We start from the raw sequence: 11,998 nt of genomic DNA on the forward strand, positions 1-11,998 counted from the left end.
ATACAACTTGTCAAGGTCACACAACCACCTGAGGTGAACTTGAACCTAGCCATCTACCCTGAGTTCTGGACCTCCGGAGTCACACTTGAGTCTTTTTTCTGCCTGGCACTTCGGCCCCCTTTTAGCCACAGGACACTGCACAGAGCCTACCCCAGGTTGGTGCCTAGAACATCCAGTTTGAGGGCTCAATTCCTAAATCCCAGCTTTTCCACAGAACTTCCTCTCTCAGTTCTGGTCTCAAACATCGTCTTAGGGCCTCTTTCCCTAAGCACCCCACACCGCTATGTCCCTCAAGGTTCACACAATAGAAGGCTTCTTGAGATTCTTCATCTGTATTCTGGATTACTCCCTTTCCCCTGTGATGGAAACCCGCTCAGCTTCCTAGCTGTGACCTCAACATCCAAAGTAGCCTGAGATCCACAATGCATGTGGAAATAAGTGGACACGAGGAGGGTGGTGTGGCCTTGACCAGAGAAAACATGAGAGGTAATGAGTTGTTTCTGAGAAGGACCATGAAATGGAGTCATGGTGATCCACCCACACTGTGTGGGCTGAAGCAGGAAGCCAGTCACACTGTGCTATGCATGGCAGGGCTTAAGAAGGCAAGAAGGACCAGGGTGTGAACAGTCACCAGACTGAGGGACCTGGATTTCACCAACAGGAATAGACAGTGAATGAGGAGCCTTGGGGAGAGGCCAGGGTGGCCAAGGCCCAGGCAGTGTGGATGCAGAGAATATACCAGCTGTGAACAGGCAGGCACAGAACCTGATGAGAGGGAGGAAGCCTCCTATGGTCTGCAACCGCCCGGATGCATTTTCTAGAAATAAGAGCAGGTCGGGACCTTTGTTTTCTGTTTTCCCCTGCCCGCTGAGGGCAATGAGGAGCCAAGCGTGTTTCCAAACACATCACAAGAATCTGCAGTGGAAGATAGAAGAATAACCCCAGGCTTCTTGGTCTAATTCTCAAGGTCAAGTGATATCATTAGAATAACATGAACTCAATTTGAGTTACAGCAGGGAAATCATGTTAGGAAATATGGGTCACTCTCCACCACCGCGTGATGAAGCTGCCACCATCGGAAGCACTCACTCAAAAGCCTGCCAACACCCCTTGCACCACTCTGGGGCTGGCACCCGATAGCAAATCACCCAGAACCCCAGAGCCCCCTGGAGAAGCGGAAGTGTGACTGAGCAGGGACTGCAGAGTCAGCTAGAAGGGTAGGGTGTCCCAGAACAAAAGGCAGGCTGGTTCCCACTAGTTTTCATTGAGAAGTCTGCCCTGTGCTTTGCTTCAAAGTCCTCTGTGGGAAAGCAGGCAGAGGGAAGGGCTGGGGTCAGAACACACCAAGCCCAGTGCTGGTAGAGGAGACACCAATGCTTGGAGGGGAAACACCAGGTTCCAGTGGGAGCTGCCCTGAGATAACAGCAAAGGTGAGACACTGAGAGTCACAGGGACATCCTGTATAAAAAAGACCACCCCTCCACAGCAAACACTAGCCCCAAGTGATGAGACTCCCTGATGTTCAGTGAAAACTAGAATTCGAGACTTGATGTGCCATCTCCTTATTTTAGAATGTTGTAGCATGGTAAAATGATGTGTCTCCTGCTGCAGGAGACAATTTCTATTGGGACTTAAAAGGTTAAAACCAGCCGGGTGGTGGTAGCGCACACCTTTAATCTCAGCACTCGGGAGGCAGAGCCAGGTGGATCTCTGTGAGTTCGAGGCCAGCCTAGGCTACCAAGTGAGTCCCAGGAAAGGCGCAAAGCTACACAGAGAAACCCTGTCTCGAAAAACCAAAAAAATAAAAAATAAAAAAAAGGTTAAAACTGATAAGGTGGGTATGTGTGTGTGTGTGTGTGGGGGGGTGCTGGCCTCAGGCTAGGAGGCCTGCTTTGTTAGGAGGGAGGGCATTTGCAAACCCACATGCTCCCTGGCAAAATCCAGTGGCTCTGCTTTGGAATAAATGGCAGAGATTTGCCCTCCACTGAAACACACTTCACACATTACCAACCCCTCCAGGATATAGCCCACAGCTAGTGGGTGATGCCAGGGGGCCACTCAAAAGGCTTGGGTTCCTCATCTAAACGTGGACCACCTCCAAAGGACCATGGGACATCAAGGCTCCAGCGATCAGCTGAGGGCATGGTACCAAGGGGACCTCCACCTTGGCCTATCTTGGTTTCTTGCCCCCTGTGGGCCCGAGCCACACCTCCCAGAAGGCTTTCCTGGCCCCTAGCACTCACCTGTCACAGATTGCCCCCTGCGTCATATCCTTTACAAGAAGTGTGATGTGATCCCTTAGGCAGATGCGGCTTGCTTAGAGCTCTGTCTGCACTGGCCTGGGGGACCCTTTGCTGGGTGTCTTGTGTGTGTTGGTCTAAGAACAGAGACAACCGCACAAAATTGTGGCTGGAATGACTGGCCATGTGAAATTCAAACTTCTAAATCATAGCCTCATCCCAACTTGGGGATCTGTGGGGTGCAGGAGTTCCCCACAGATGGAGGATATCTAGCAAGCTCTGTTCAACTGATGCCAAGAACCCATTCCTGTGGAGGACAGCAAACAGGATTTCTAGACACCTCCCAATGTCCCCTGAAGACAATCTGCCTGTCATTGAGAATCTGTACCCTGTATTTGCTCTCCCCATGACCTATACCATTCAAAGGAGGCGGTGCTTCCTGCCATTGTATGTGACCTCTTATTTAGTCTGAGAAGGATCACATGCCCCTTCTCCCTGCTTCTGCCTGCAAGGTGGATTTGCTCCTGGTCAGACTAGGGGATGACTTCTGCTGTCTACTCCATTCTGTAATCATGAGTGTATTTCCTCAATTTACATCTTAAATTCTGTTACCCATTTAATAGACTCGCGTGGATTGATCGTGATAGCTCCCTGACTCACTAAAGTTCCATGGCACACAGAAGAAGCCACAGATCAGGGGACAAAAGCTGACCAGGGCCCTTTCAGGCCTTCACAGAGAGATGGACTCTCAAGGCTGACCAACCAGTGGTGTGAGGTAGGAGAGGAGCCAGCCCAAAAGGTTGGGGACACTACTCCCAGCCTCAGAGACTCGTCCTGCAGCCTGGACAGAGCTGGGTCTCTCCTCCCAGCTCCACAGCCTCAGGTGAGAAATAGAGACACCAGTTTCCATCCTACCGACACCCCACCCCTCAGAGGATCTGCAGAGCAGTGGTGTGGTGCACAGGGGAGCACTGGCATGATTAGAGTACTGTGCACATGAGCAATGGACATGTACATTCAACACTCCCAGAATCAGCTAAGGGAGTTCAGCCTGAGGGAGACTGAAAAATGAGCAGACAGACAGACGGGCAGACTTTGTCTTTATTTGCCACTCTGGCCTTCCCCAGTCCCCAGTTGCCCTGGGAAAGGGAAACTGCAGATAAAATGCCCAAAGAACAAACTATAGTAAATTCTCAGAACCTACTAAATCCTAAAGAAGCCAGGAACTTCATTTTCGCTTCAGAAAATGTGGCTTTATACGGTGGCACACCCCGACCTTAAGTAGAATGCAGTAAGTGATAGAATCTGCTTCCTGTCTTAATTCCAAGAAGAAAGTGAATTAAAAGCCTGTCAATGGTGGATACCACCTTGACAGCCACATTCCACCAGCAGTGGGCAGCAGAAACAGGAGGAAGAATTTGCCTTGAAAAGACCTGGTGGAAGCCGAGACTTTGTGCCCATCTTCCTGCCCACCTCCTTCCCACCCTCGTCAAGCCAGAGGGAAGCAGTGTGGTCCTGAAACAGCTTCACTGCCAACAGTGACAGGAAGCTGCAGCCCGCCCCCTCCCCGCCGCCAGACAGCAATCCTGTGACTAACACGGGGAGTCCTCACTGTCCTGTCACCTCCTTCTAGGGACTCTTGGCCGCCCACATTCCCGTAATGGGAAGAAGCCAGCCGACTTCTGGGAGGCAGGATGGCAGTGGGTAGAAGGGGCTCCAGAAGTTTGCTCCTCTGTGATTCTTCCATCGTAATCATGGGGAGTCAGTTTACCCCATGTGCCCCCCAACCGTTAAACAATTTGAAATCATTTTTTTAAGGAATAGTGAGTCTAAAATATGGAAAGAAAACTGTAAAATCAAAACTGTTAGTCATTTCAAGAGTAAAACTCTATTTCTCTTTCACATTTTAATGCAGAATAATATTATTGAACTATTGCACCCAGTATGAGCTGGGTCCTATAATACATGATATAATATGGGAAAGGGCTTCCCTGTCTTTGGTCGGCCCAGAACATACATGTGCTTCCCTTCACCTCCAAGTGTGTCTACGGGGATAGTGAGTGTCCTCACCAGATCTGCAGAATGGACCCAGAGACTCTAGGAAGACCCTGAGCACCAACCTATGTCCCTTAGGTAAATTTGGGAGCTGGTTCTAGACATGTGACATAAGCGTTTAACACCACCTCTTACCATCAAGGCTTTGTAGCCATCAGACTGAACCTCTGCAAATTTGAGAGATTCTGGGAGCCTGAGTCTGAGCCTAAACCTTGTGTTCTGATTTTATTTTTTGTTAAATGATGGGAATCCAGTACTTTCTGCACCCGCGTCTTGGCCCAAACTAGAGTTAGACAAGATACACCCAGAGGACCACGTGAAAAAGAACCCATTCCTTTGTGGGAAAGAAAGCCATTCCCACAGGCTTCAGAGGCAAATAAAGTAGGCTTGTGAGCATCTCACTTGCCTGACCTCCCTAAGCAAGGTCCTCCAAGCCCGCCCCCTGCTCCCTGGCTCCTCTGTGAAATTGCATGTGTTGGACAGAGGGCAAATGCCAGAAGGCATGATGGTCTGCCCAGTGCCTGCTGGTCCCCAGCTGGCAGACATCTCTTTCCACAGTCAGTGAGCAGGGTTGTGTTTATTTTGTAATTAACAAAAAACAAAGGAAATGGCAGGGGGCTTGTGGGCGGTGCTTGTGGCTTGTTTTTGGGGGGCTGGAATTCCTGCCTCACCCCTTGTTCCCTTGGCTCTGCGTAGGTAGAAGGGGAGGAGGGGGCGTCAGCCCTTTCTGTCATTTCCAGGAGTCTGTGTCTTTTGTGGCCAGGTCACCTGCTTTGACAAACGGGCCCGCTATTTCAAAAGACGTGAGGGCAGAACTCTGCCCTGACGGGCCTGTGGGTGGATCGAGTCTGGTTGGTGACAGAAGGCAGCCATAGTTGCTATGGAAGGGACTGTGGAGGGATCAATGAACCTGGGTACTCCAAGTCCACATCTCAGACAAGAGTCCCTAGTAAACCTTTGTCGTGATATCTTCAAAATGGGCCCATGTTCCTGTACCCGATGGAGGGATGGAACAGACCCCTACCAACAAAAATGGGGAGGTTTGGGGATTTGGGAGGAACCTGTTAAGCAGATAGGATTCCAAGATACCCATGCTAAACAAAGCAAATTCCATTTACTTCCACAGGAGCCTGAGATTTTGACAGCAAAGAGAGACTTATGGTAGAGTTGTCGCTGCATTTATATTTAATAAATTTAAGAGAGAGATGAAATAGACTTTAGCAAGGCTAGTGAAATATTTATAAAAGCACACCGAAGCTGTGTAAGGGAGAGGGGGAAATAAAACAGCTCACATGTGGGATCAAGTCGAGCAAGCCAGCTTTTAACCTGACAGCTCCCTCGCACTGCAGGCGTGAGAGCTGCCAACAGGCCGCAGATGCACCACACCTGAGCTAGCCGGGAAGGTGGGGAGGTAGGGGCGGGAGGCGAGATGGGGACGGGTGGGCACAGCCAGCTCCATGCAGTCTGGGCAGCTGTCGCACCTGCCCAGCTGCTCAGGTGCTCCTGGCACCTTGCAATGCTCTCCCAATCCTTCCCACCTCTGGCCTGTGTCCAGTAAAGCCCATGGCCCAATAGGAACACGCAGGGCTCCTGAGGAGCCTCCCATAGCTGAGGGCTGAACACCCTTATATCTCTTTAAGAGACCCCCCATCTGTCTTCAAGCTTCTGTCCAAGCAAAGGCTCATTTTCCCATTAAAAGGAAACGTGGTTAGATTTGTTTGCATTTTTTAAACACACAGTTACTACACATCCATGTGGAAAGCTCCAAACACACAAAACAAACATCTACACCAACAAGCATGTAAACTCCATCAGCCACCATGTACTTACCCCGTCCAGGGTGATTTTAATGTCAGGAAGGTCATTTCAGAGCAAGTAATGCTGGCAGCTGAATGTCGTGTGACACAGTGTGTGCTGGACATTCCTCCTCCGTTTTTTGTTTGTGAGTTTTTTGTTTTGTTTTGCTGTTTGTTTGTTTTTGGGACAGTGTTTCTCTGTGTCCCCCTGGCTGTCCTAGAACTCACTCTGTAACCCAGGCCTTGAACTCACAGAGATCCTCCTGCCTCTGCCTCCTGAGTGCTGGGATTAAAGGCGTGCGCCACCATCACCCGCTTTCTTCTCCAATCTTAATCTAAATCTAAATTCACCTTCAAGCCTATGTTATCCTGTCTCCCCAAGACACATTCACAAAGAAACATTTCTAATCCCACCCTCTCGGACAGCCCAGTGTGGTTCTTCTCCTTCTCCACCTTGAGGGGCTCAGGCCCAGGCAGGCTCTGGACCACACCCTTCACCACCCATCACTCCCTACAAAAGTATCTTCCAGCTTCAATATTGGGCTGTGAGCAACATCTCCTCTCTCTCTCTCTCTCTCTCTCTCTCTCTCTCTCTCTCTCTCTCTCTCTTTCGGAAAACCACACCAACACTTGTCCACTTTCCCAGAAGTGGAAAATTGCTTTGCAGTTTGCAGACTGAGCTGCAGAAATGGGTTCACCAAAAGCCAATTTGCAGAAGTCCAGTTCAGCAGATGACAGGCTGACCCAGCCTCTCTTGGGCTTGCTTTTGGAAGTTTGTGTTCCCTGAACCCCTCTAGCCATTCTTACTCCAAATAAAGAAATTCTACCTCCCTCTCCATCCCCAGCCTTTGGACTTTGCTTTTTGTTTTGGTGTGTGTGTGTGTGTGTGTGTGTGTGTGTGTGTGTGTGTGTGTGTGCTCATAGGCCTGTGCATTTGCAGGCCAGAATTTGACATCACATTCCTTCCTCAATTACTTTCCACCTTACATTTTAAGACAGGGTTTTGACTGAACCTGGAGCTCATGAATGAATTCAGTAAAGCTGACTGGCTGTGGAACTCCAGGGATTTGCCCGGTTTTTGCCTTCCCAGCACTGGGATTACAGCTTTTTTATTCCTGAGACAGGGTTTCTCTGTGTAGTCCTGGCTGTTCTAGATCTTGCTCTGTAGACCAGACTGGCCTCAAACTCACAGAGATCTGCCTGCCTCTGTCTCCCAAGAACTGGGATTAAAGACGTGCGCCGCTACCACCACTGCCCAGCTGGGATTACAGCTTTTTATATAGGTGCCCAGCTTTTTGCATAGGTATTAGAGCTCTGAACTCAAGTCCCCATGCTTGTGTGGCATGCACTTTGCCCACTAAGCCACCTCCCCAGTCGCATGGACTTTGGACTTTGAATGGTGGCAGAGAGCCCTGCTGGCGAGTCTAAGAAGTGTATCTGATGGCTCATTCAAAAAAAACCGTGTCTGCAAACAACTTCCCACACACTGGCTTTTGCAACTGAACACATATCTTCCTCTGAGCTACAAGAAGGTTTGGGCCCATTACCCTGAGCCCTGAAGGTACCTTCTCTTTCCTTCAGGCCCTGCCTCAGTATCCAAAGTCTCAAACTCCTACCGTGGGGGCTCATTTGAGTATCTGGAGGGGAAGGCTGAGTGTTACAGGATCATAGAGGCGGCCACGCTAGGCACTGTCAGGAGTCTCAGAGACACTAGGCACAGAATGTACCGAAAGCAGAGACAACAATACCTGAGTCTCCCCTCTCCACTTCACGTCCCTCTTCTCCCACCAGGCCTACCTGACGGAACCCCAATGACTGGCCTCTGCCCAAGTTGGTCCCTCTATTTAGGACACTCTTCCTTACCCACTCTGCCTTCTTCCTTTTGCTTCTGTTAAGGTATGGTTTGTTCGCAATAAATGGCACACACGTGACATGCACAATGAGCTAAGTGTTGACACACAAACATACCTATGAAACCACTGTCAGGGCATTGCTCCTGTCCTCACCCCCCAGGTCCCTCCTGATATCCTGTTATCCCTCCCATCCGTTGTCTCAAATACTCACGACCACTGACAGGATTTCTGACCCTGTAGTTTATTCACAGTCTTTATAGCTGTGCATGCTTTGAATCATGTGGTGTGATGCTCATGTGTCTGACTTTTTGCATGAAGCATCGTCTCTGAGATTCACGAAAGCAACTGAATAGATCAGTAATTCACTCCTTTTTTGCTAAGTGACATTCCATTTCATGGGCCTACCACAATTTATTCATTTACCTCTGGGTGGCTCATTGGCAGATTAAAAATAAAGCTGCTGGGGCTGGAGAGATGGCTCAGCGGTTGGGAGCACTAGCTGCTCTTCCAGATGACCCAGGTTCAATTTCCAGCACCCACATGACAGCTCATAATAGTCTATAACTCCAGTTTCAGAGGATCCAACACTTTCACAGACATACATGCCTGAAAAACAAAAATGCACATAAAATGAAAATAAATTATTTAAAAGACTATTAAAAAAGTAAAAATAAAGCTGCTGTGAACATTCAAGTACTAAGTTTTAGATGGAAATTCCTTTTCATCCCTCTTGAATAAATACTAGGTTTAGAATGTCTGGCTTGTGTAATAGGTGTGTGTTTAAAATCTTCAGAACCTAACAAACTGTTTTTTGGCTCAGCAGTGTAAGGGAGTTCTTTTTTGTCCACATCCTCACCAACACTTGGTAAGTCACACAGGCTTTAATTACGGCACTAACTAGAAGATCCCAGGTAGCCAGTTGTGATACAAGTCTGCATTACTGATGATTGTTGCTCTTCAGCTTTTCATCTACTCACTGAACATCTTTTTTCTTCAAGACAGGGTTTCTCTGTGTAGCCCTGGCTGTCCTAGAACTCATTCTGCAGAGCAGGCTGGCCTCGAACTCACAGAGATCTGCCTCCCTCTGCCTCCTGAGTGCTGGGATTAAAGGTGTGCTCCACCACCACCACCCAACAACTAAATATTTTCTTGATGAAAACAATTCACATTTTCTGTCATGGGTGCATGTGTCCCTATAAGTGTGTGTGTATGTGTGTGACATGTGTGCATATATGTGCATCTATGTGTAGAGATCAGAGGTCACTATTGGGGGGGATCTCCCTCAATCACTCTCAGCTAAGTTTTTGAGGCAGGGTCTCTCACTGACCCTGGAGTTCACCAATTCAGCGATCCCCAGGGGGGCTCCTGCCTCTACCTCCCCAGGGCTAAGACTTCAAGATGCATACCACCACACACATCCTTCCACATCTGTGCTGGGACTCTGCTTCAGGTCCTCATGGCAGGCACTTCGCTGAGAAGACCACCTCCCCTTGTTTGTCAAGTTCTTTTGGTTTATTTTGAAAGTTTTAGAAATACATTTCTAAGATAATAATCCAATTGCAAATGCCTCTGTATTTTGTTTCTCTTTCCTTTCATTGCATCTTTCAAAGAGGGTGCATTTCATTTTTATAAAATCGAATTAACTGTTTTTTCTTTTAGGGACCATCATTTTGGTACTACGTCTAAGGAAGTTTGCTCACCTCAAGGTCACAAAGATTTTTCTCCTGATTTATTCAGGGATTTTTGATAGCTTTTGCATTTTGCATCTGGGCCTGTGGCCCGTGTTCAGGGCTGTATGTAACAAGTAATAAATCAAGGTTGATTTAATTTGGGCATGGCTCTCCAACTGCTCCAACACAACTTCTAGAAGCGATTCTTCTAGAATCATTTTCCAAACTTCAAGAAAACATGGCTTTCCCACATGTGGGAAACTTTCTTCTGGACTCTATTCTGTTGTCTGTCTCTCCATGGACAGCCGCACCATGCTGCGAATCGCTTGCCTTGACTGTAGTCTAGAAACCAGGTCATGTTAGTCCTCAGCTTGCAGGGACTTTAGGATTGTTTTGAATTGAAACTCATGGGCAAGGCAGGTCTGTGTATTCAGGGATTCCTTAATCTCTCAGCATCATGCTAGCTTTTCAGAAGACAGCTCTTACACACCTTTCTCTCAGACCAAGCTCCTAGCACTCCAGATCATACACTATTATCAGTATAAGTGGTGATTTCAGTGGTAGTTCTTGACTCTTCCTTACTAGTCTGTAAACACATTGGATTCTGTCTATCACCGTGTGTCCCTCAACCCAGTTCAACATTGTTTTTAGTGGTAGTGATTATTTTACTGATTTATCATTTTCCTACATAGACAAACACATAAACTGAAAATAAAAATATTCTAACTGCTTTATTTCCTTTCTATCCCATGCACATTTGGGAGCTGCAATCTTCCAGATGATGCTGAATAAGAACAGAGAGAGAAGACATCCAGGCCTTGCTGGTTACCTGGCAGGCATCCTGTTTCATTAAAACACACTGTTACCAGTGGGTCTTTGTGGTCAAGGACACTTTGGGTCTGTTGAGATAAATGGATTTTCTTCCCTATTTTTTAGGACTTACTTTATTTTTAAATTTTGTGTATATATGTTTGTCTGTTGGAGAGTATATGCACATGTGTACAGACACCTGCAGAAGCCAGCAGAGGGTGCTGGGTCCCTGGAACTGAAGTTGTAGGCAGTTGTGAGCTTCAGAACGTGGGTCAGGGGAGCTGCACGCAGTTGTGTGTGTGAGCAGTTTGTACCTTCGCCTGCTGAGCTGCCTCTCCAGCCTCTCTCCTGGGATTTGAATGGGATGAGTTACCCAGCTTGATGCCGTGTTAGTGACTTCTCTGTTGCTGTGATAAGACACCATGAGCAGCTTTTGAAAGAAAGTTTATTTGGATTACTGTTCCAGAGAGATAAGAGTCCAACATGGTGGGGAGGCATGCCAGCATGGTGGCAGGATGGCTGGAGCAGGAAGCTGAGAGATCACATCTTTAACTGCAGGCAGGAAGCAAGGGACAAACCGGAAGTGGGGTGAGGCCTTAAACTCTTGAAGTCTGGCTGCAGGGACATACTTCCTCCATCCAGGCTGCACCCCTTAACCTTCCAAGACGTAGCCACTAACCGGGAACCAAGTGTTCGAATGCCTGAATCTGTGGGGGGCATTTTTCTCACTCAAACCACCACAGATGCTAACCCACAGACTCATCCTATGTGTGCAGTATGGGACTCAGCTTCAAAGCATCTTTTGTAAAGGTTTTCCCAATCTTCATTCATGAAGAGTGTGGGCCTACGGCTTTCTTTTCTTGCATTGCCTTTGTTTAGTTTTGATATCACCATCACGGCGACATAAGCCACATTCATTAAGGCAGAAATATTCTTTCTTCAAATTTCTGAAAGGGGCTGGGTGGTGGTGGTGGTGGTGGTGGTGGTGGTGGTGGTGGTGGTGGTGGAGGCGGCAGCGGCGGCAGCGCACGCCTTTAATCCCAGCACTCAGGAGGCAGAGCCAGCCTCGTGTACAGAGTGAGATCCAGGACAGCCACCAAAACAACACAGAGAAACCATGTCTCGAAAACAACAACAACAACATTCTCAAAGGGTATGTATGGAACTCTCGTCATTTCTTTGCACAGACGCCTTCATGGACTCTAACTTCTGGAACCATAAGTCCAATGAAACACTTCCTTGTACAAGTTGTCTTTGGTCATAGCGATTGATTAGAGCAATAGAAAAGTAATTAAGACACACTTAAGATGAATATGTAAGGAAATCAATAAATACTATTCTTAAATAATTGTGGATTAATTCTGGGTGAGAACTCTGAGTATTTGAAAGATGCTGTCTAGTGCTTTCGTGCGCTTGCCCTTCACAGTGCTCCTTGGGTGGTGGTTTCATAATTCTCATGAAGTTGGGGTGAGTTCTTGTCACTGTTTCTTCCACTATGCTTCCTGGCCCTCCCTGCAGAAGTCAATGGGCTCTCGCTGCCATGCTTTTCATGCCATTTGTGCTGGCTTCCATCT

General features: G+C 47.9%; 1 protein-coding gene across 1 annotated transcript in view; it reads left to right on the forward strand.

Moving 5' to 3' along the window:
* C5H16orf78 (chromosome 5 C16orf78 homolog) overlaps window positions 1-7,906 on the forward strand; it is a 58,430-nt gene extending 50,524 nt beyond the window's left edge. The window contains exons 8-10 of the mRNA XM_036187645.1: window positions 5,059-5,098; window positions 7,673-7,782; window positions 7,883-7,906. Coding sequence (XP_036043538.1) covers window positions 5,059-5,098; window positions 7,673-7,782; window positions 7,883-7,906 — 174 coding nt within the window. The remainder of the gene's footprint in view (window positions 1-5,058; window positions 5,099-7,672; window positions 7,783-7,882) is intronic.
* The last annotated feature ends 4,092 nt before the right edge of the window (window positions 7,907-11,998 follow it).

The sequence above is a fragment of the Onychomys torridus genome, chromosome 5 (assembly GCF_903995425.1).
Source record: "Onychomys torridus chromosome 5, mOncTor1.1, whole genome shotgun sequence".
Classification (NCBI taxonomy): Eukaryota; Metazoa; Chordata; class Mammalia; order Rodentia; family Cricetidae; genus Onychomys; species Onychomys torridus.